The sequence below is a fragment of the Zalophus californianus genome, chromosome 17 (genome assembly GCF_009762305.2).
Source record: "Zalophus californianus isolate mZalCal1 chromosome 17, mZalCal1.pri.v2, whole genome shotgun sequence".
NCBI classification, from domain to species: domain Eukaryota; kingdom Metazoa; phylum Chordata; class Mammalia; order Carnivora; family Otariidae; genus Zalophus; species Zalophus californianus.
In genome coordinates this window covers 56,546,125-56,567,325 of record NC_045611.1, presented here as the reverse complement: position 1 = coordinate 56,567,325, position 21,201 = coordinate 56,546,125, and the positions used below count along the sequence as shown (strand labels likewise).

Here is a 21,201-nt window from a genome sequence, read left to right as displayed (position 1 = left end):
TTCCCGGCCGCCTTTGGAACAACAACTTTATTAGCTCCTGCCGCTATGCTCAGAAGCGGTAAGGAGGAGAGCAGAGGGGACTTGGCCTGACGGATTGCCAAGGACTGGCCCTGCTAAGCGGGGAATCGCCTTAACCAGACGAGAAGGTGCAGAGACGAGAATAAAGACGGGGACAACTCAGACGACTGGGGAAGGAGTGAGACGAGAAAGCAAGGCCTTTAAGCCGGGCGGGACTTAGGGTGGAGGGGGAGGGGTGGGGTGGGGAGGGAAGCCGGAAGCCGGGAACTACAAGTCCCAGAAGGCGTAGCGGCTAAGTCCTGGATGCCGTGGCGTGAAGCTTGATGGGACTGGTGGTTTTGCGAAGGACTTAACCTAGAGGTTTGCGAGGTTGGACATTCTGAGACCCGCGGCGCCCGGAGCGGGAGACATGGAACTGGAGCAGAGAGAGGGGTGAGTGGTTTGGGGGAAAACTACCACTCCCAAAAGGCATTGCGGCTGCATCACGTACAGCCGCCTGCCCTTCTACTTGAGGGCGGATGGGGATTGTAGTGCATGCAACTGCTTTCGTTTAGCTCTCTTAGGGACCAGGGTCTGTACTCGGGCATCCTGGGGGAGAAAGCTACGGGTTTGGAGTTCTGGATCTGAGAGATGACGAGGCTGGAGGCCCGGACTCCCGGGTCTGAGTGAGGCGATGGGGGCTTGAACTCCCTGGGATCCACGGGGAACAAGCCTGGAAGTCTGGACTCCCGGGTCTGATGGAGAAGGGACTGGGGGTCTGGACTTCTGGTCTGAGGGAGGAGGGGTGGGGGTCCGGACTCCTGGGTCTGAGGGAGGAGGGGCGGGGGTCTGGACTCCTGGGTCAGAGGGAGGAGGGGCTGGGGGTCCTGACTCCTGGGTCTGATGGAGGAGGGGCTGGGGGCCTGGACTCCTGGTCTGAGGGAGGAGGGGCTGGGGTCTGGACTCCTGGGTCTGAGGGAGGAGGGGCTGGGGGTCCTGACTCCTGGTCTGAGGGAGGAGGGGGGGGTCTGGACTCCTGGGTCTGAGGGAGGAGGGGCTGGGGGTTCTGACTCCTGGGTCTGATGGAGGAGAGGGCTGGGGCCCTGGACTCCTGGTCTGAGGGACCTCGGAGGGGCTAGGGGTCTGGACTCCTGGTCTGAGGGAGGAGGGGCTGGGGGTCCTGACTCCTGGGTCTGATGGAGGAGGGGCTGGGGGCCTGGACTCCTGGGTCTGAGGGAGGAGGGACTGGGGTCTGGACTCCTGGGTCTGAGGGAGGAGGCTGGGGGCGTGGACTCCTGGGTCTGAGGGAGGAGGGTTTGGGGGCCTGGACCCCTGGTCTGAGGGAGGAGGGGCTGGGGGCCTGGACTCCTGGGTCTGAGGGAGGAGGGGCTGGGGGCCTGGACTCCTGGGTCTGAGGGAGGAGGGGCTGTGGGCCTGGACCCCTGGTCTGAGGGAGGAGGGGCTGGGGGCCTGGACTCCTGGGTCTGAGGGAGGAAGGACTGGGGTCTGGACTCCAGGGTCTGAGGGAGGAGGGTTTGGGGGCCTGGACCCCTGGGTCTGAGGGAGGAGGGGCTGGGGGCCTGGACTCCTGGGTCTGAGGGGCTGGACTCCCGGGTCTGATGGAGGATGGAGCTGGAGGCCGAGGGTTCAGGGTCCCTGAACCCCCTGACCTTACAGGACCATGGCAGCTGTGGGCTTTGAAGAGTTCTCAGCGCCGCCAGGCTCGGAGTTGGCACTGCCTCCGCTGTTCGGTGGTCACATCTTGGAGAGCGAGCTGGAGACGGAAGTGGAGTTCGTCTCTGGAGGTCTGGGTGGCTCGGGGCTCCGGGAGCGAGATGAAGAAGAGGAGGCCGCCCGCGGCCAGCGGCGGCGCCAGCGGGAACTAAATCGTAGGAAGTACCAGGCGCTAGGGCGGCGCTGCCGGGAGATCGAGCAGGTAGGTGAGTGCGGATTCCCCCGTTTTGGGGCCCCCTGGCCAAAATTACCCATTTCCGGTCTCTGCCTGTCCACGTGCCAGCCTTCTTTACCTAGCTGAGTGAATCTTTCACTCATTTATTCGCTACCTGTTATGTGTCAGGCACCGTGTAAGGCTCCTGCAGAGCCGTGTGCTCTATGAGCGGCCCTGACGAGCCAGATTGGCTCAGTGATGTTTGTAGGTGCCCTTCATGTTCCGCACTGATCAGGCTTCTCAAGGCTCCCATACCCCTCACATCAGGCCCTCACGTCCTGTTCACTCTGCCGCTTGGGTCTCCCTTGGATCCTTCTGCTCTCCATCCCCATGGCTCCCGCCCCAGACGTGGTTTCTGTGAGCTGCATCACTGCATTGGCTTCCTGGGTGAGAATGAGGAGCGTGCAGTTGGCAGGGACCAGATCTTGAAAGGCCAGGAACAGCAGGGCATGAAGTTTGGGTTTAGTTTTGTTGTTTAAGTGAGGGGGAGCTGTTGGAAGGTTTCAGATGGGGGAGGGCCAGGGTCAGGGCTGGGTATTTGGAAGACTGAGCTTGGTTGTATTAGTCTCTTAGGCCTGCTGTAAGCGAGGACCACAAACTGGGCACTAAGTAACAGAAATGTACTGTTACAGCTCTGTAGGCCGCAGGTGCAAGATCAGGCTGTCAGCAGGTGTCAGCAGGGCTGGTTCCTTCTGACGGCCGGGGGTAGGGGTGGGGGTGTGGAGAAAAATCTGCTACCTGCGTCTCTCCTTGCATCGGGTGGTTGCTGGTATTCATCAGTGTTCCCCGACTGGTGGATCTCTGCCTTCACCGTCCTGTGGCGTTCTCCCTGGGTGTGCCTGTCTGTGCCCCAATTTCCTCCTTGTCTGAGGACGCGGGCCCACTCACTGACCTCATTTCACTTGATTACCCCTGTGAAGACCCTATGTGCAAAGAAGGTCCGTTCTGAGGTACTGGGAGTTAGGACTTCATGCCTTTTGGGGGGACACCGTCCAACCCCTAACGGTGGTGTTGGGGCGTTGGGGACAATGGGAGGCTGGTGTCGTGGTCTGAGTTGGAGCAGGGGTCAGGAGACAGCAGGTGAAGAACAAGGACGGACGTTCAAGCCCTCTTCGGATATGAGGAGCGCATCAGGCTGCCTGGAGCAAGACAGATGTTTGCTTTGACAGATGTCGGAGAGGGCCACGTGGGAAGTGGGAGCAGGGAGAGTGCTTGGAGCAGGTCAGCTCCGTGTATTAAAATGTACTCCCCAGCAGCTGCACCACCTGTGGCCAGCTGCTCCCAGGCAGCCAGTGACAGCTGGAACGTTCGCAGGATGCTGTCTGCCGCGTGGTCTTATATACGGATACGTGCACGGGTGTAATAGACAGTAGAGAGACAAATCAGATGTGATCCACACAAACCAGCTGCTCTGCGTCTTGTACTAGGTGACCGTTGGCTCCACCCCGTCCTAAGCTCACCCCGACCTACTTCCTTCCTCAACCACCCCTCTTATCTCTTGTCCCCTGGAGACTCCTCACGTGAATTCCACGATAGCAGTAATATTTCATCCCCGGCATCCTGTATTCACTGGGCTTCCCAGTACACGGGCGGTGACATCAGAGCAACCGTGGTCATGTGGGAGCACCCACTGTGTGCCAGGCCTGCCCTGGGCTTTACACACAGGACATCTCAGGACGCCCTGCTGCCTCTACCCACCCCCGACTCCCTCAAATGGCAGCAGGGACCCCAAGCCCCGTTTGACACATGGATACCAGGGTCCAAAGGGACTACATCATTTGCTCAAATAGAGCTGGTATTTGAGTTTCTGTTTATTCCACCCCATCAGGAATAGGTGGTGGTGTTATTCCTGTTTTACAAACGCAGGCTCAGAGAGGTTCTAGGTGACTCGCCCAAGGTCACACAGCTGAAGGGGGCACGCTGGGGTTTGAACTCAGGTCTTTCTGACCTGGGGCAGTACCTGCTCATTCATGACTCGGCCCACACACCTCTCTGCTGGACCTAAAGTAGCCACCGCCTGCCTAATCTCCAGCAAGTGGGCCTGCGCGGTGTCCCCCCAGCACTTTACATGGCAGGAAGTCACGCATTCAGCAAATACTGATGGAGCACCGCCCCCGCACCCCTTCGCCAGGTTCTGCTCAAGGCATGGGGACCCAGGCACAATCTGTGTCCTTTGGAGCTTATGGTCTGGTAGGGGAGACAGCGAGCAGGAGAAGTGGATAGGCTAGAAGGTGATGGGGAGTGTTATAAGGGAAACTGAGGCAGAGAGGAGTGGCTGGGTGCACAGGGGGCACGGGAGGGGGTGTTGCAGTGTGGCAGGAGGTCAGGGTGGACTCCCTGAGCAGGTAAGCTCTGAGGTCAGACTTGAGGGCAGGAGCACTGCAGGCGTGTGGGAAGGCCCCCAGGACAAGAGGAGGCCAGCTGGGGTGCGGCGGATGCGAGGGAGAGGAGCAGGAGGCGCCCGAGTAGGGAAGGAGTGGGTGCAGTAGGCCCGGGGGATGTGGGGCAGTGTGGTTGGCGCCCTGGGTCCCCGCCGGGGCTCCATTCACCATGCATGGAGTAAGTGAGTAGAGTCCAGGTGACCTGTGCCTTCTCCTGCCTCCCTGCAGGTGAATGAGCGGGTCCTGAACAGGCTCCATCAGGTGCAAAGGATAACACGGAGACTTCAGCAGGAGCGGAGGTAACCCCTTGCATGTCCCCCTGGGCCCTGGGCCTCTGCTCCCAGCTGCTGTTTCCACCACCTCTCGTGCTTCTTGGCTGCTTCCTGTCCACCCAGGCCTTGCGGGAAAGGCTGAGCAAGGGTGGGGAGGCAGGTGCGCTCCCTTTGAATGGGACGCACAGCAAAATAGCAGCTCAGAATGTAGAGTCACACGCTTGGTTTCAAGCAGTTTTGCTGTGTGACTCTCAGCAGGCGGCATCCCTCTCTGAGCCCATTTCCCGGCTCACTGAGGTGGCTAAAATCTTGTGGCTGCTGAGGATTGAACAGGAGCTCATGGGATGAGCCCAGCCCAGAGCCTCCCGCCACGCGCTGTGTCCCTGTGTCTGTGGAATGCGCTGTGACCTGGCCAGTCCTCAGCCCTGCACTCACCTGACCCACGGGACGCACCTGCCCTCAAGCACCTCCTTGGCGTCCAGATCCCTCACTCACCTGCTTTCCCTGCCTCCTGGCCATTCCTCGCCCCAGTACCCTAGGGCTTGGCCCTGGGTGCCCCCATGTCCACACCTCCACTCTCCAGCACGGTAGCCGCAGGTGGCGATTTAACCCAAGACTTCGTTAAAATTGAAATTTAACATTAATCACAATAAATTTTAATTCACGGAAGTGAAATAGAAAATTCAGTTCCTCAGTTGCACTGGCCTCCATTCACGTGCTCGGCAGCCACCAGTGGTGATTTTTACCCAAACCAACTAAAATGAAATTAAAACTTCCATTCCTCAGTGGCGCTCACCGCACAGTCGCTCAGCACAGGTGGCAACTGACCTCGAAACCAAAATGACCTCAAAAAGTCAGTTCCTCTGTGGCTGTCGCCATGTGGCAGGGCCTCCACGACAGCCACAGGTGGCCAGGACAGGACGTTTCTGTCCTCACAGAGGATTCTGTGTCCAGAACGTCACAGCACCATGGTCCTTTGAATCCTGTCTGCAGCTCTTTGAACTCTGTCCCCTTTGTCAGCCGCCTGCTGGACTGTGACTTCTGGTCACGTCACATGCAGGCAAAGCTAACCCTGACCTCGCCCCCTGCCCCTGGTCCGCTCCCCGTCAGAGAATGAACCCTCCCAGCAGCTTCTCTCTCTCTCACCTCCTCGCCTGATGCACCCTCAGAACAGACCCAGGAGGCCAGCACCCCGGGCCAAGGGACTCGGCTCCTTGCCCAACGCCTGCCATGCTCGCCCTGGCCTCCCTGACCCTCCCGAGGCTCCTGCCACAATGCTCTGGGTGACTCTTTTTTCCTGGCTGTACCATTAGCCAAGATTCTCTCTCACAGTAAAACCAAGAGAGTTTGCGAAAGGGAAGACTGGCCTTTCTGGTTAAAACGTTGAAAGTTCGGGAAGGGACCTGCATGTGCTAAGCTTCCCTTAACCATACAAATCAGGGTGATTGTTTTTTGAACGGTCTAGCTGGAGCTCAGCCCCGTGCTTCTCAGAGCGTGGCCCCTGGACCAGGAGTCTTGGTACCACCTGCGAACTTGCCAGAAATTCGGGGGGTGGCCAGGAGGTCTTCTAAAATGTAAGACATGCCACTGTGTAAGAACAGTATGGCACTTCCCCCAAGTTTAAAAACAATTACCATATGATCTAGCAACTCCATTTGTAGGTATATCCCCCAGAAGAGTTGAAAGCAGGGCCACTGACGGAGACGTGCCCGCCCATGATCATAACCGTATTCTGCACAGCAGCCCAAACATGGAAGCATCCGAGCATCTGTCTGCGGATGGATGAACACGGTGTGGTCCACACGTAGGAGGACCATCCAGTCTTAAAAAGGATGGTACACCATGAATGGTGAAGACATTGTGCTAAGTAAGCCAGTCACAGAAGGACAAATCCTGTGTGACTCCACTCATGTGAGGACTTAAGTTCACAGAGACGGAGAGGAGAGTGGCGGTTGCTAGGGGCAGGGGAGTGGGGGGTCGTTTCATGGGGCCGTTTTACTTGGGGAAGATGCAGAGAGTCCTGGAGACAGACGGTGGTGATTGTTGCACAGCAGTGTGAATGGGCTTAATGCCACTGAGCTGGACACTTAAAATGGTTAAATTGGCAAATGGTATGTTATGTGTATCTCATCACAAATTTTTAAAAATTCTTTTTTCAAAAGTAAAAAAAGATAAAAGGTCAGACAAATCAAGTCACTTTGCTCCAAACCCCACACGGGGCCCCACCAGAGTCAGAGCCAGAATTATCCCACAACAGCCAACAGGGCCCTGTGTCCGAGGGCCCATCACACTTTGCTCTACACCAAGAACACAGCACACATGCTGCTCCTGCCCCAGGGCCTTTACACTGGCTGTCCCTTCTTACGGATATGTTTTTCTGCCACTCCTTCACCTTCTCAGTGAGGCATCCCCCACCATCTTTTGAGGTCCCAGCGCGTCCTCCTTCCTACTTTCCAGCTTATTCTGTTTTGTTGATTTGCTGATTGTCCCCCAAGGTCAGTAGGCTCAGGGGTTTTTGTGTGGTTCCCCGATGTATCGCTAGCACTGAGAACGCGCGGTGCAGAGCAGGTGCACACACACACCTGGAAAGAGACTGCACGTAAAGCGCTCCGCCCAGGTGCTGGCTGCCAGGTAGCATTCAAAGCTAAAAAAAACCCCAAGGTTCTTAGAAGCAGGGACTGGGGGAGGCAGAGAAGGTAGCACCTGCAGGAGTGCTCTGCACCCATCTTTGTCTTGCCCTCCGGCTGTGGATGAGGACACCGGCTGACTCCAGGACGTACGCCGAGCACTAGGAGCTGCCCCTGCTAGCTGCAGTTTCACCCCCACAGCAATGCGCCCGGTCAGTGTTGTCCTGTCCTGTCAACAGAGCAGGAAACAGGTGCAGAGAGGTCCCCTTGTCTGGCCCAGGGTCCCACCGGCTGCTCAAGTACTTGGCACCCAGGGCTCAGACTTGGGAGCTCCGAATCTTCTGGGTCTACGGGTCCAGGGCCACCTTGGCTTCAGAGCTGGGGCTGGGCTGTGGGGTACACCTTCCCCCACCACCAGACGCTGAGGTTGTGCCCCCGGTGGGCTCTCTCTCAACACAGGTTCCTCATGAGAGTGCTGGACACTTACGGTGACGATTACCGCACCAGCCAGCTCACCATCGTCCTGGAGGTGAGCATGGCCTCCTGGGGGGCTGGGGCTGGGGGGTTGGGGGGCTGGGCACCAGGACAGAGTCTTCCCCTGCTGCCCCTTCTCCCCCCAGGACGAGGGCAGCCAGGGCACAGATGCTCCCACCCCCGGCAACGCCGAGAACGAGCCTCCAGAGAAAGAGGGGCTGTCCCCGCCCCGAAGGATGCCTGCACCCCCAGAGCCCAGCAGCCCGACCCCAGCTGAAGGGCCCAGCGGACGCAAGAGGCGGCGAGCACCCCGGGACGGACGCCGAGCGGGAGCTGTGCTGACTCCAGAGCTGGCCCCGGTGCAGGTGGGACCAGGGCTCCTGGGTCTGGCAACAGTGCTGTGGGGGCTCGCAGGCTCAGGGCTGGGGACGGCGCTGGGGACCGCTGGAGAAAGTTGGTGGGGCTGGAAGGGCTGGTGGGTAGGGAAGGAGAAAAAGCCGGAAAAAGCCAGGTGAGGGCTTGGGTGGAAAAGGAGAGAGACTTGGAGGAGGCTAGGGGGAGAAGGTTGGAGCAGAGGGGGGAGGGAGGGTCAGAGACCACGGGGGGGGGGGAAGGGAAGGCGGGAGTGTTGGGGTTTTCGCCCAGGTGCACAGAGGAAGCTGTCTGAGGAGCCAGAACTGAGGCCGGTGGGCCTGCTCACGCCGGCTCCTTCTCTCCCCCAGATTAAGGTCGAGGAAGACTTTGGCTTTGAAGCAGATGAGGCCCTGGACTCCAGTTGGGTTTCTCGGGGGCCAGACAGACTGCTGCCCTACCCCACCCTAGCCAGCCCCCCCTTTGACTGACCCCCACCCCCAATAAACTGACCCCCAGAAACGCCTTGGCCACTGTCTACTGTTTCCACCTCTGATCACACACAAGCTCAGGTTCTGGGGTCACTCTTCGCATTTTATTGGCTCAGGGGAGGGGCCTCCTCCATGTCACCGGGGGTGCTCACAAGTTCTTCAGCCACTCCAAGCTTGGGCCCTGGGGGTCCTGGGGGTGGCTGGGCACGTCGGGCATGTTCCCATCATCTCGGAGGGGCACTGTGGGGCAGGAGGGTGGGCCACTGAGACCAGCAGATCTTGGGAGGTCCATAAAGTCTAGTTTGTCAGTTCATATTCAAAGAGGGAAGGGGGACCCCAGGGGAGAGGTGAGAGAGGGGACACAGAGAGAACCAGGGAGATAGAGACCTAAGAGGCACGGAAAAGCACAGAGACAGAATGATAAAAATCCAGAAAGGAATACAAATCTGGAACAACAAACTCAAAAGTGCAAAAACAGGAAATGAGTTTTAGGGCACACGGATTAGATCTCAGAAGAAAAACTAAAGTCCAGCCCAGGCTGCAGATTCTGACCCCTGCAGGGGAAAGACCTGCCCTCAGGCGATCATTCCTTCCCCAGCACAGGGAGGTTACCCCTGCCCCCACTCCTGCTTGGGGCCAACCCTTTAGCTCCCACTCACCTGGATAGTTGTAGGGCGTGGCCTGGTTGATCATGGTGGCGTATTTGGTGAAGGGGCTGAGGGTGGGCAGAATTAGAGCTGTGGAGAGACAGGGGTGAGGCCCGTAGGAAGGTGGCTTTCAGGTCGGGGTGGGAGGGGAAGGCAGAAGCTGAACTTTGGCAAACTACGAGTCAAGTACATGGCAGGTGGGGAGCAGGGAGGTCCTACACCTCCAGGAGACCCCCTTGGCATTCTGGGATCCCCATTTATCAGCAGAAAGAGAGGGGGTGGGAGCCAGCAATTCAAGGAAACATGGGACCTGGAGGGCAGAGAGGAGGGAAGACATGGGGGTGGTCATGGAGTGAGTACATGAGTGTAGAGGTGGTCAGGGAGTACAGGGTGGTGGCGAGCGAGTGCAGTGTCTTGGGAATCTTCCAGAGGAATAACGAACTGTTACAAACTGAGGAAAGCAGGGGGGGGGGGGAGGGAGGTTGTAAAAGGATTAGTTGCCCAGAAATTACAGTCCACCCAGGGTGGGAGCCAGAAGTCTGGGGGGCAGGGGTAGGGGGTAAAAGCAATGTTCTAGGCCAGCACTGTCTGATAGAAATACAGGAGCCACGTATTTGGTTTTACACTTCTAACAACCACATTAAAAATAAAGTTAAAAGATACAAATGAACTGTTAAAATTATTTAACCTGGTGTCTTGGAAACATCATTTCAACATATAATCAACACAAAAGGAGCGGAGAATGACTTGTCATACTCTCTGCAATCCGGTGTGTGCTTTACATTAGAGCAAAAAGTGTACCAGCTCAATTCATGCGAGCTCCGTTTCAGGCGCTCAGTGGCCAGTGTGGCCCCTGGCTGCCCTAAGGGACAACTGCTCTAGAACCTCACCCGCGGCGTGTGGCCTACAGACCAGCAGTACTGACAAGATCCGGGGACCCGGGAGATCTGCCCCATCCCAGACCTATACAATGGCAGTCTGCATCTTAACAAGACCTCCCGCACATTAAAGTGGGAGCAGCCCTGTTCTAGAACAGAGGCCGTCAACAGAACCCCTGAGGGATTTTCACAGGCTAGCATGCCCCAGCCCCACCTCCACCCCACTCAGCTCCACACTGAACGTGGGGGGTGGGGGTGGGGCGGCCGAGGGTAAAAAGTGGGTAGGATTCGGACATTTTTGTTGCTCAGGTGTTTTTAATGCACAGCCTGGGCTGAGGACCTCTCCCTCTGGGGGACCGTGGACCTCCTGGGTAGGTGTGTACGGGGTGGGAAGAAGGGGGCTCATGAAGGGGTCATAATATTGGGGATGGGGTGGGCAAGGGGTCGTCGTGGGGGTGCCGACACAGGAGGGGACCACAGAGCGTTGAGGGGTACTGGAGCGCTCGTGGGGAGCGACGGGATCTTGGGGGAGAGTGGGGGTGATGCACGCTCACGCACCGAGGCCCCCGATGGTGAAGGACGCAACCAGCACCGGCTCCTTGGCCCAGGCATCCTTGAGGAAGGTGGCGAGTCCTGGAGGGGCGGGTGAGGAGGGTCATTCCTGCAGGGGACGCCCCCGGTGACCTCTAACCCTCTCGCGCCGCCCCCGCCCTGGAGGAGCCCTCCCCTCTCGTGACCTCGGCGTCCCCCTCCGGCCCGGACCCCTCCGCCTCCACGGAGACTCCGCCGTGCCTCAGCCCCGGCACCACCGGACCCCTCGCCCGCCCTTATCGCCCTCACTTACTCCCGGCCATCTTGGTCGCAGCGGAGGCGGTGGCTGCGGCAAGCACGCGGAGCACTCTGGGAGTTGTGGTCCCCGCACCGGAGTCTCCGCTCTCTGAGTCTGCGCGTGCGCCCTGGCACGGCACTGCGGTCCAGGGCGGGGACGAGGACGCGGAGCGCTCTACGAGTTGTGGTCTCCGCACGCGAGCCTCAGCCGTCTGAGTCCGCGCGTGCGTACTGGCGCAGAACAGCTGTTTTTGAAGCGGCCGTGAAAACGCAGGCGGCGCTGCAGAATTAAGTGCAAACCGGTTTCTTCACCTAGCAGTCAAAGTCTGAGGCGTACTCCCAGTCTTCCAGCTGCGACCCATCCAAGGCGGAATGCAGCAGTCTTCGTGTTAGAGTTTACTCATGAAAGCCCGTTTTACAGATGGAGAAACGGAGGCTGGGAGAGAACAAATGACAGCTATCATTTGAGGTCGCAGCTCAAAATCAGTTCGTCCTGGAAGCTTTAACTCTCGTCCCAGAAGGGTTAGGTGTCTTCTGTGGATCCTCTCAGTGCCATATGTGACCTCTAGGATAGATTTTTTTTTTTTTTTAACTCACCTGGTCGGCCTCTGTCTTTACATCAGACTGGGAGCTGCTCTAGGGCAGTAATGGGGTCTGAGTCCTCTCTGTGCCCCCAGAATAGCGCAGCACAGGGTCTGGCACATAATAGGTGCTAGTTTTTATTTTTTTTAATTGGTGAACGCAACTGGGTTATGACTGCCCCTTCTCCCAGGTTTTTCCACAGCACCATGGGGCTGTGACACAGTCACGCAGAGGCCCCCACTTCCCTCCTCCCTTCCTTAAACAGAGCTCTGGCTCTGGCTCTCTGACATTGCATTTCCTGAGAGGTGAGAGGGCACAGCTGAACCCTGGCTCCTGCTTCCGCTCCAGCCAAGATCTGCCCGCCATGGCTCTGGTGCTGATCCTCCAGCTGCTGACCCTCTGTGAGCCACCCCCACCCTCTTCTCCCTGGGTCCCAGGCTGGTTGGGGTGCAGAGACACAGGCTCTGGGGACCTGGACACCCTGAGTAGGGAGGGGGAAAGGAAGAAGGCTAATGAGTCTCCCTGAGGGCAGGTGCAGGATGGTCAGGCAGCACTAGCTGAGTGTTCAGAATTCTAGACCAGAATAAGGGGACAGAATTAGATCCTTGGATCCTAACACAGAAGGACACGTGGGTCCTGAATTCCTGTTCCTGGACAAGGAGAGAGTGGGGGCAGGATTCTCTGGGTCTTGAGGCAGGAAGGTGCGGAGGACCTGAACTCCTGGGGATAGCAAGTGTAGAGTCCTAGATTCTGATGTGGGAAAAGGATGAAGCCAGAACACCTGGGTCTCTGGAAAGGAGGGAGCTGGGGATCCAGACTCCTGACCCCCGGGGAGGAGACATTGTGGGCTCAGATTATTGTCTCCTGGAAAAGGTGGAGTCCAAGGGTCTGATCACTGGGTGTAGAGGAAAGAGGGGGTTGGGGCCAGACTTGTGAAGTAGGTGAGGATTAAGAGCCCTGAGTTATGGCTACTGAGAGAGGACATATGGGTGAGATTCCTGTTTCTCAGAGGAAGGATTTAGATGTCTGAGTTTGCAGTGAGGTAGGACTGGGAGAAGCCTAGGGCTTTGAAAAGACTTAGCTCCTCCACCTTCTACAGGGCCTCTGTGTCATGCAGACCTCTCTTCAACTGGTGAGTAATATCTCCCATCCGTTCACCTATAAACTGCTGACAACCCATTTCCAACTATTCAGATTTTATTTTGGTGCTCAAACTCATTCCAGATTTCCAAATTTCCCTCCCTCTCCTCCCTTTTTTCATCTTTTCTGTCCCTCCCTCCTTCCTTTCTTTCCTTCACATCTTACTCCCTTTAGTGACCAGTGTAGGTGAGTGGTGAAGACCATGAACTTTGGAGCTAAAGAGACCTAAGCTGGAACCCCACTTTCACCATATTATTCATTTACAACTTTGAACAAAACGCTGCTTGCTACTCAGTTTCCTTCTCTGTGAAATGGGCTGTTGTGAGGATTTAATAAAATCATCCCTGGCTGGCTCAGTTGGTAGAGCATGCAACTGTTGATCTTGGGGTTGTGAGTTTGAGCTCCATGTTGGGTGTAGAGAGTACTTTAAAAAATAAAAGTATTTTTTAAAAAATGAATTAAAAAATCACATGTGTAAAACCCTTGACTCAAAGCTTGGCATAGTGCAGGGCTCAAGAAATAGGACCTCAGGCAATGCCAAATTAACTCCCCCATTTGGAAGCCCATTTCCCCAAGAGTAGGATCCTCCACCCTGAGACAGCCTTGAGTTTCTTTCCAGGTTTTCCAGTTGGTGAGATCTCTTTCTCTCAGACCTCCCTCATGATACTACAACTTCAAATAAGAATCGCCCGGGGCGCCTGGGTGGCTCAGTTGGTTAAGAATCGCCCGGAAAACCACTGATACCTTAGCTATCAATTTATTTTAAATTATTATTTTTAAATGATAAAGCTAACATATATTCATCGTTTAAAAAATGATTCCCAAAGGACACATAACCTCCCTCTTTCCCTTCCTCATCTTCCTTAAGTAAGCTCTGAATCCTTACAAAAAGTTTCCATGCATTCAGACACATACATGTATTTATATACTTCTTTGTTGTCTTGCCAAGGCAAAATTGATATTTCATGACTCACACTGTTCTGCATCTTACATTTTTTCACTTTACAATCTCTCTTGGAGGTGTTTCCATATTATTATAACGAACTCTACATTTTTTTAACTGCTATTTAACATTTGCCATTGTATGGTTGGATTCTAGTTTGTTTGGCCCTCTTGATGTATATTTAGGTTGTTTCCAGCGTCCTCCCCCAGCCCCACCCTAATCAATGCTTCAGTGAGTACTCCAATGTGAGCTTTTTGTGCCCATGTATGTACCGTTGTCTAGGGTGAAACTGTGGAATTATTAGGGCATGCCCTTTGTGTAGTTTGATAGAAAGGGATGAACTGCCTTCTCAAAAGGTGCACTCAAGTGTATCTAACTACCTGTTTCACCATATCTTCACCCAAACAGAATATAAACCATTGTTTTAATTTTTGACAACCTGATAGGCAAAAAAATCTTACTGTTGTTTTCATTTTTTTTTTTTAATGATTACCAGTAACATTAAGCAACTTACCCCCTCCCCATGTGTTTTCATCCATTGGACTTCCTCTTCTGTGCACTACCTGATTCATATGTCTTGTCCAGTTTTCAACTGGGCTGGGTTTAGGATTTCTTTCTATACTCCTAATCTGTGTGATTAATGAATAAGTCCTTTCTGCCAGTGCTATAGCTTTTTTCTAGCTCCTTCTGTCTATTCTCATACACAACTTTAAAATCTTGCAGTCATCAGATTAGTTAACCTTGTCTCTTCTGAATTTTTTGTTTTACCTTTTAAGATAGCTTTCTCTACCCCCAAGACAAATATACTTTCCTATATTTTCTTCTAATACTTTTACAGTAAAACAAAACAAAATAAAACAATGTAGGTCTTTAATTAACCTGGAATTGGTTTTGGGGCATTTGGTCTGGAATTTGGTCTGAGGTTTTTTGTTTTTTGTTTTTTTTACCCAAATCAATAGCAAGTTCTGGCAACCACTGAAATATGTTGACTTTGTTACAAATAGTCTGAAGAGCAATTTAAAATTACAGATTTCTGGGACCCAATCCCTTGACGTTATGTTTAAAAACCACGGAGTAAAGCTCAGGAGTTGCTCTGCTACTCTAATTTGCAACTAGTCTTGACAATCTTTGACTGGGGTCCGGCATCTCCCCTATTTTACAAGCAGGAAACTAAGGATGAGAAAGAGGCAGGGATTGCCCCAGGTGATTCTCTCCCCACCCCATCTCAGGCTCCCAGGAATCCCAGGGCCCCAACAACCCTGTTTTTTCAGTCCCCCCAGCCTTGTACCCCAAGCCATGGCTGGGGGCTCAGCCTGCTGCAGTTGTAACCCCTGGGGCCAATGTGACTTTGAGGTGCCGGGCACCTCAACCTGCCTGGAGGTTTGCAATCTTCAAGTCTGGAGAGATCACCCCTGTGCTGTATCGGGATGTGTCCATGGAGCTGGCAGAGTTCTTCCTAGAGGGGGTGACCCCAGCCCAAGGGGGCAGTTACCACTGCTGCTACCGGAATCCAGGCTGGAATCTGGGTGTCTGGTCCCACCCCAGTGATACGCTGGAACTGCTGGTGACAGGTGAGGTCCTGGGGCGTGGGGGGGGGGGGAGGGGGGGGAGAAGGGACTTTGGGGTGTGATGAGGGAGAGAGAAGGAGGGACAGAGAAATACAGGGAGAGAGATACTGAAAGAGACATAGAGAGACAGGCTTGTACAATGACCCAGAGCAAAAAGAGCTACATGGGGAGAGAAAGAGAACCAGAGAAACTGAGGTGATTCTTAACCAGGGACGATTGTGCCCCCCAGGTGAACTTTCTGGTAATATCTGGGGACATTTTTGGTTGTCACTACTACCAGAGATGCTGCAAAACATCCGGCAATGCACAGGACAGCCCCCATCCTCACCCCATACAACAAAGAATTGTCCAGATTTATCCAAAATGTCACCAGTGAGGTTAGGAAACCTTGGGAGAAACCCAGAAACACCAGATGAAACAATTCCGGAGACGCTGCCTCCGAGATCCAGGGTAGTGAAACGCACAGGACAGGGAGATTAAAACAGGGACGCGGAAAGAGAATTTTAGTGAGGCTCAGGCCAAGAGAGAAAAGGGGACGTCCAGGGGGAGAGAGGCAGAGACACAGAGAAAGGTGCACTTGGGGACGAAGACATAGGCGGAGCCAGGCACAAGGATGCAAAGGGCACAGAGACCGACACGGAGGCAGAGAAACTGTGGGAGACACTGGCAGAGATAGAGAGAGACAGCGGGGGGGGGGGGGGCGGGGGGAGAGAAGTGCAGAGAGAAGTGGAGGCTGGGGGGCCAGTGGACCGGGGAGAGGGAGTGAGGGCGGGAGGGGGGGAGAGGGAGGTGGGGGAGGGGGAGGGGGGGAGAGGGAGGGGGGAGGGGGAGGGGGGAGAGGGAGGGGTGGAGGGGGAGGAGGGGCGGGAGGGAAGAGGGGCGAAGGTCCGGGGGCGCAAGGCCGCGCCAGCGCTCGTCCCGGTCCGTGTTCCTCGCAGACCAGCTGCCGCCCCCGTCGCTGGTGGCACTGCCCGGGCCGGTGGTGGCGCCCAACGCCAACGTGAGCCTGCGCTGCGCCGGCCGCCTGCGGGGCATGAGCTTCGCGCTGTACCGCGTGGGCGTGGCGGCCCCGCTGCAGTACCGCGACTCGACCGAGCCCTGGGCCGACTTCCCGCTGCCCGGCGCCAGCGCTCCCGGCACCTACAGCTGCTACTACCACACGCCGTCCTCCCCGTACGTGCTGTCGCTGCGCAGCGAGCCGCTGGTCATCAGCGCCGACGGTGAGGGCGACGCGCCCGCCCAGCCCCTGCTCCCCAGCCCGGGGGTCCGCGCCCCCGGTTCCTCCCTGCTCCCCAGCCCGGGGTCCGGGCCCCAGCCTCTCCGCTCCCCAGCCCGGGGGTCCGCGCCCCCAGTTCCTCCCTGCTCCCCAGCCCGGGGTCCGGGCCCCAGCCTCTCCCTGCCCCCCAGCCCGGGGGTCCGCGCCCCCAGTTCCTCCCTGCTCCCCAGCCCGGGGTCCGGGCCCCAGCCTCTCCCTGCTCCCCAGCCCGGTGGTCCGCGCCCCCAGTTCCTCCCTGCTCCCCAGCCCGGGGTCCGGGCCCCAGCCTCTCCGCTCCCCAGCCCGGGGGTCCGCGCCCCCAGTTCCTCCCTGCTCCCCAGCCCGGGGTCCGGGCCCCAGCCTCTCCCTGCCCCCCAGCCCGGGGGTCCGCGCCCCCAGTTCCTCCCTGCTCCCCAGCCCGGGGGTCCGCGCCCCCAGTTCCTCCCTGCTCCCCAGCCCGGGGGTCCGCACCCCCAGTTCCTCCCTGCTCCCCAGCCCGGGGTCCGGGCCCCAGCCTCTCCCTGCCCCCCAGCCCGGGGGTCCGCGCCCCCAGTTCCTCCCTGCTCCCCAGCCCGGGGTCCGGGCCCCAGCCTCTCCGCTCCCCAGCCCGGGGGTCCGCGCCCCCAGTTCCTCCCTGCTCCCCAGCCCGGGGGTCCGCGCCCCCAGTTCCTCCCTGCTCCCCAGCCCGGGGTCCGGGCCCCAGCCTCTCCCTGCTCCCCAGCCTGGGGGTCCGCGCCCCCAGTTCCTCCCTGCTCCCCAGCCTGGAGATCCAGGTCCCCAGCCTCTCCCTGCTCTCCAACCCGGAACCCCTGGTTCCTCCCTGCTCCCCAACCTGGGGATCCAGGCCCCAGCCTCTCCCTGCTCCCCAGTCTGGGGGTCTGGGCCCCCAAGCCCTCCGTGCTCCCCCTCCCAGGGGTCCACGCCCGGATTCCTCCCTGCTCCCCAATCTAGGGGTCCGGACTCTACCCCTTCTTACCCAAATCCAGGAGTCCAGGACCCCTGCTCCCATCGACCCACCACAACTTTGAGACTGGGAGCTGTGTCCCCAGTCTCACCCTGGAGGTTCGAGACCCAGAGAGCAGGCCCAGACTGTGGGTTCCGGAGCTGAAGGCCTCTCTCCCTTGCTGTCCTGCAGGCTCAGGCTCGTTGGACTACATGCAGGGCAACCTCGTCCGCCTGGGGCTGGCCGGCCTGGTGCTCATCTCCCTGGGCACACTGGTTGTTTTTGACTGGCGCAGCCAGAGTTCTGCCTGAGGCAGTGTCAGGCCCTGAGCCCCAGAGGACTGGATACAGATGCCTCGCAGTGTGAGAAGACTTCCCAGAGACAGGGAGAAGAAACAGGGATTACTGGCGTTGGACTGGCCCTTCCAGGAGCCCCACAGTCCCCCTGGCGGAGCCCAGCTTCTGGGTCATAATAAGCTTCGTACTGTGTGCTCTAGCTCCCTTCTGGGTCATTCCTCTACTAGATCAGTGGAAGCCTCTATCGGTGGTCAAGGCTTCCTAGTCACGAGGCCTGGGTTCGATTCCCAGTGCCGCTGCTCATTCACTGGGTTATTAGCAAAGAGACCTTTCCCAAGTCTCAATTGCCTTGAATGTAAAATGGGCTGACTGATAATACCCACTTCATAATCTTGTAGGATTAAGTGGGCAATACACACGAAACCCTTAAAAGTGACTGGCCCATAGTAAATGCTCAATAAATATTAGCTATCCTATAACTGCGGTTTCTACCAGATGCTCAGGGCCAGAATGTAGTTCCCCCCCTCCCCTATTGCTCATGCTCCAGCTGAACTTTTAAGCAATTCACCGCCATTTCCTTCATGCCATTGTCCTTGGTCGACAAGCAAACCTCTTCCAAACCCCTCCTCAGACTTTCTGACCTTGGTAGACCAAGATCAGATCAAGGAGAACTTCTTCCCTATTTAAAGCTTCATTTGTGTGCAGTGCAGGCTGTTTTCTTGAACCATCATTATGATTAAGTGGAGTCCTTTGCCAAGGCAACAGCGAGGGCAGTGTGTGGAGTCGAGCACTGACCTGGACATTTATACACGGCACCTGGCCTGCTTCCCACGGGGTCTTGGCTGACTTCACAGTTGTAAAGCTAATGCAAACCATTCCCCAGTGCAGCCCGTTTGCTCTCGCTTCTTGCCTCTCTTTCTGGAAGGCCTGACTACATTCAGTTTCTCCTGAGTTTAGTAATTTTACTTCTATTTGAATCTTGGTAACCCGGATGCCTTTATCATCCTCATACACACATTTTTCTGTCTCTAAGCACTTCTTACGGCATAACACTTGTGTTCCCTTCTTGCTTTATGCCTAATTTTGATGGAGCGCACATCCTCTTCTATTGTTACTAAATTTTCCACCTTGCCCTTCTCCTCTTCCCACTTTATGAAGGAGAGGATGCCTTCCATTTTTTGGACAACCCCAGCTCCATCGCCCACTAGGGGGATAGCCTTGAGCAATTTACAGACCCTCCTGAATTTTTATCCCTGAAAGAGGAAACTAAAAATATCTACCATGTTGGTTTGAGATAATCAAACAAGATACCTTGTCCCCAGCATGTGGGGAGATCATAAAAGCTCAGATCAGCAGTTTTAATCTATCCCACCCCCCCTTTTGGGGAGACAGATTAGGAAGCAAAGCTTACATCACAGCCCTGTACACACATCCATTTACATCTATAAACTAGAATTCAAGTTCTATGAAGCAATATTCACTTCTACTATTTTATTATAATCTATTTTATGTAAAAATGCTGACTATGACTCCTTTCATTGATGGAACAACTCCCTAACACCCACAGTGGGACATGATTTGAGGAAATTGAGCAATATTTGTTGGTGTTCCTTGGTTACAAAAACTGATCTCTGGACTCGTATAAAGACTGGGAAATTCAAAATATGGATAAACAGCATAAAACAATGCTACTTCAACACCCAGTTCTCCTAGTGGTTGAGATTTGGGTACTGCAATTAAGCAGATCTGAAATCTGAAGTCAAGTTAGCCACCTGAGTTCACTGACTTGCTGAAGAGATTGGAGGAGAGACTCCAAGCAGGACTTTTTGGGTTTGTACTTAGTACCAATGCAGGACCCCTGTGGAGCATATCCTGGGCAATCTCCCCGTGAACTGGATGTGGATGTGGGAAATCAAGGGAGAAGCAGGGATCTAGATTCACAGGAGGGAACCAGACCTGGATGGGGCTGCAAAGTCATCAAATCCAGTCTTCTCATTTTACAGATGGGAAAATGGTGGAATGGAGGGGTGGCATGAAGCTCCCCCCTAGTCATACGAGAAATCAGTGGCACATCAGGGAGGCTCCCCATGAATTTGTACTTCAACTCGGCCACATCTACTCATTCACTGGTTCCTTTACTAGTCAACCACTCATCCCACTCATTGTCACCCATCTATTTGTTCACTGGTTCTCACCCTTCTTTCTAGCCGTCCATCCATCCCCTTTCCTCTTGCTCTTATTTGAATATGTACCCTTCCTTTTGCCCTTACCCATCATTAATTCATTCTTACATCCATTCATCCATTCCTCCCTTTATTAATCAATTTATTAATCTACTCACCTATTTATTGTACTTATTCAGTATCTATCAACCAACCTTTGCATTTATTTATCCAGCAAGCCTGAAGATCTCTTCTTCCTAAAGTAGGGAGAGGGGGAGGGGGAGTTGGAAAATTTAATAATGATAGAAGAGGATGTGTGCTCCACCAAAATTAGGCATAAATCAGGAAAGGAACACATGAGTGTTGAGTGGTGAGAAGTGCTCTGAGATGGAAAATGTGTGTATGAAGATGAGAAAGGAATCAAGTTTAGCCAGACGAAAAAAAAATTATTGAAAGATAATGTTAGTAATAGAATATTATTGTTTTTATTTTTAAAGATTATTTATTTAAAGATTTTATTTGTTTGAGAGAGAGGGAGAGGGAGCATGCACAAGCGGGGGGAGCAGCAGAGGGAGAGGGAGAAGCAGACTCCCTGCTGAACAAGGAGCCTGATGCGGGGCTCGATCCCAGGACCCTGGGATCATGAGCTGAGCTGAAGGCAGATGCTTCACCAACTGAGCCACTCAGGCACCCCTATTTATTTATTTTAGAGAGGGAGAGCACATGAGACCACGGCGAGGGGCAGAGGAAGAGGGAGGGAGAATCCTCAAGCAGAATCCCCACTGGGTGTGGGGAATGACTTGGGGCTTCATCCCAGGACCCTGAGATCATTACCTGAGCAGAAACCAAGAGTCAGCTGCCCAATTTGCTGAGCCACCCAGGTGCCCCCCGTCACTTCCACTTTTGAATGAGGAAGAGAAAGGGGAATATTATCACATTTAACTATTGCAAAGCAATTTACCGTTCTTGAGGCAGTGGTTCCTTTTTTGCAAATTTAAGATTTATTTATTTTAGAGAGGGGGAGGGGCAGAGAGAGGGGGAGAGAATCTCAAGCAGACTCCCTGTTGAGTGCAGAGACCCCGATATGGGGCGTGATCCCACGACCCTGAGATCACAACCTGAACTGAAACCAAGAGTCGGATGCTTAACTGCACCACCCAGGTGCCCCAAGGCCGTGGTTACTTTTTTTTTTTTAAGATTTTATTTATTTGAGAGAGAGAGACACAGCGAGAGAGGGAACACAAGCAGGGGGAGTGGGAGAGGGAGAAGCAGGCTTCCCGCCGAGCAGGGAGCCCGATGCGGGGCTCGATCCCAGCACCCTGGGATCATGACCTGAGCCGAAGGCAGACACATGACGACTGAGCCACCCAGGTGCCCCTGCCGTGGTTACTTTTATTTGTCACCCACAAATGCTCAGC

The 21,201-nt window shown here is 55.3% G+C and overlaps 3 protein-coding genes across 5 annotated transcripts; 2 read left to right on the top strand and 1 right to left on the bottom strand.

Annotated features, from left to right (window-relative positions):
- The first annotated feature begins 32 nt into the window (after positions 1–32).
- On the top strand, positions 33–8,570 carry TFPT (TCF3 fusion partner). Of its 2 annotated transcripts, none has more exons than XM_027618483.2 (6): positions 33–450; positions 1,675–1,933; positions 4,555–4,625; positions 7,685–7,754; positions 7,846–8,064; positions 8,422–8,570. In XM_027618483.2, exons 1-6 carry the CDS (start codon positions 428–430, stop codon positions 8,539–8,541), a joined length of 762 nt encoding a protein of 253 aa, XP_027474284.1. In that variant the 5' UTR covers positions 33–427; the 3' UTR covers positions 8,542–8,570. The 2 variants fall into 2 exon arrangements, with proteins under 2 accessions (XP_027474284.1, XP_027474285.1); XM_027618484.1 differs by lacking the exon at positions 33–450 and adding an exon at positions 545–750.
- Positions 8,571–8,618: 48 nt separating this feature from the next.
- Positions 8,619–11,067, bottom strand: NDUFA3 (NADH:ubiquinone oxidoreductase subunit A3). Its single transcript, XM_027618517.2, has 4 exons — positions 10,911–11,067; positions 10,625–10,699; positions 9,201–9,278; positions 8,619–8,781 (listed from the first exon to the last, which is right to left on the bottom strand). Exons 1-4 carry the CDS (start codon positions 10,918–10,920, stop codon positions 8,690–8,692), a joined length of 255 nt encoding a protein of 84 aa, XP_027474318.1. The 5' UTR covers positions 10,921–11,067; the 3' UTR covers positions 8,619–8,689.
- Positions 11,068–11,787: 720 nt separating this feature from the next.
- On the top strand, positions 11,788–19,107 carry OSCAR (osteoclast associated Ig-like receptor). Of its 2 annotated transcripts, none has more exons than XM_027618475.1 (5): positions 11,788–11,877; positions 12,576–12,608; positions 14,831–15,130; positions 16,066–16,347; positions 17,518–19,107. In XM_027618475.1, exons 1-5 carry the CDS (start codon positions 11,841–11,843, stop codon positions 17,634–17,636), a joined length of 771 nt encoding a protein of 256 aa, XP_027474276.1. In that variant the 5' UTR covers positions 11,788–11,840; the 3' UTR covers positions 17,637–19,107. The 2 variants fall into 2 exon arrangements, with proteins under 2 accessions (XP_027474276.1, XP_027474275.1); XM_027618474.1 differs by having other exon boundaries at positions 11,807–11,877; positions 14,789–15,130.
- The last annotated feature ends 2,094 nt before the right edge of the window (positions 19,108–21,201 follow it).

Coding starts and splice junctions, on each gene's coding strand:
- TFPT (XM_027618483.2), top strand. CDS start 428: ATGGAACTGGAGCAGAGAGAGGG. Junction 451..1,674: donor GAACTGGAGCAGAGAGAGGG/GTGAGTGGTTTG, acceptor CTGACCTTACAG/GACCATGGCAGCTGTGGGCT. Junction 1,934..4,554: donor GCTGCCGGGAGATCGAGCAG/GTAGGTGAGTGC, acceptor GCCTCCCTGCAG/GTGAATGAGCGGGTCCTGAA.
- NDUFA3 (XM_027618517.2), bottom strand. Junction 9,279..10,624: donor CTTCACCATCGGGGGCCTCG/GTGCGTGAGCGT, acceptor GTCTCTCCACAG/CTCTAATTCTGCCCACCCTC. Junction 8,782..9,200: donor CACGCCCTACAACTATCCAG/GTGAGTGGGAGC, acceptor CCTGCCCCACAG/TGCCCCTCCGAGATGATGGG.
- OSCAR (XM_027618474.1), top strand. CDS start 11,841: ATGGCTCTGGTGCTGATCCTCCAGCTGCTGACCCTCT. Junction 12,609..14,788: donor TGCAGACCTCTCTTCAACTG/GTGAGTAATATC, acceptor ACCCCATCTCAG/GCTCCCAGGAATCCCAGGGC. Junction 16,348..17,517: donor GCTGGTCATCAGCGCCGACG/GTGAGGGCGACG, acceptor GCTGTCCTGCAG/GCTCAGGCTCGTTGGACTAC.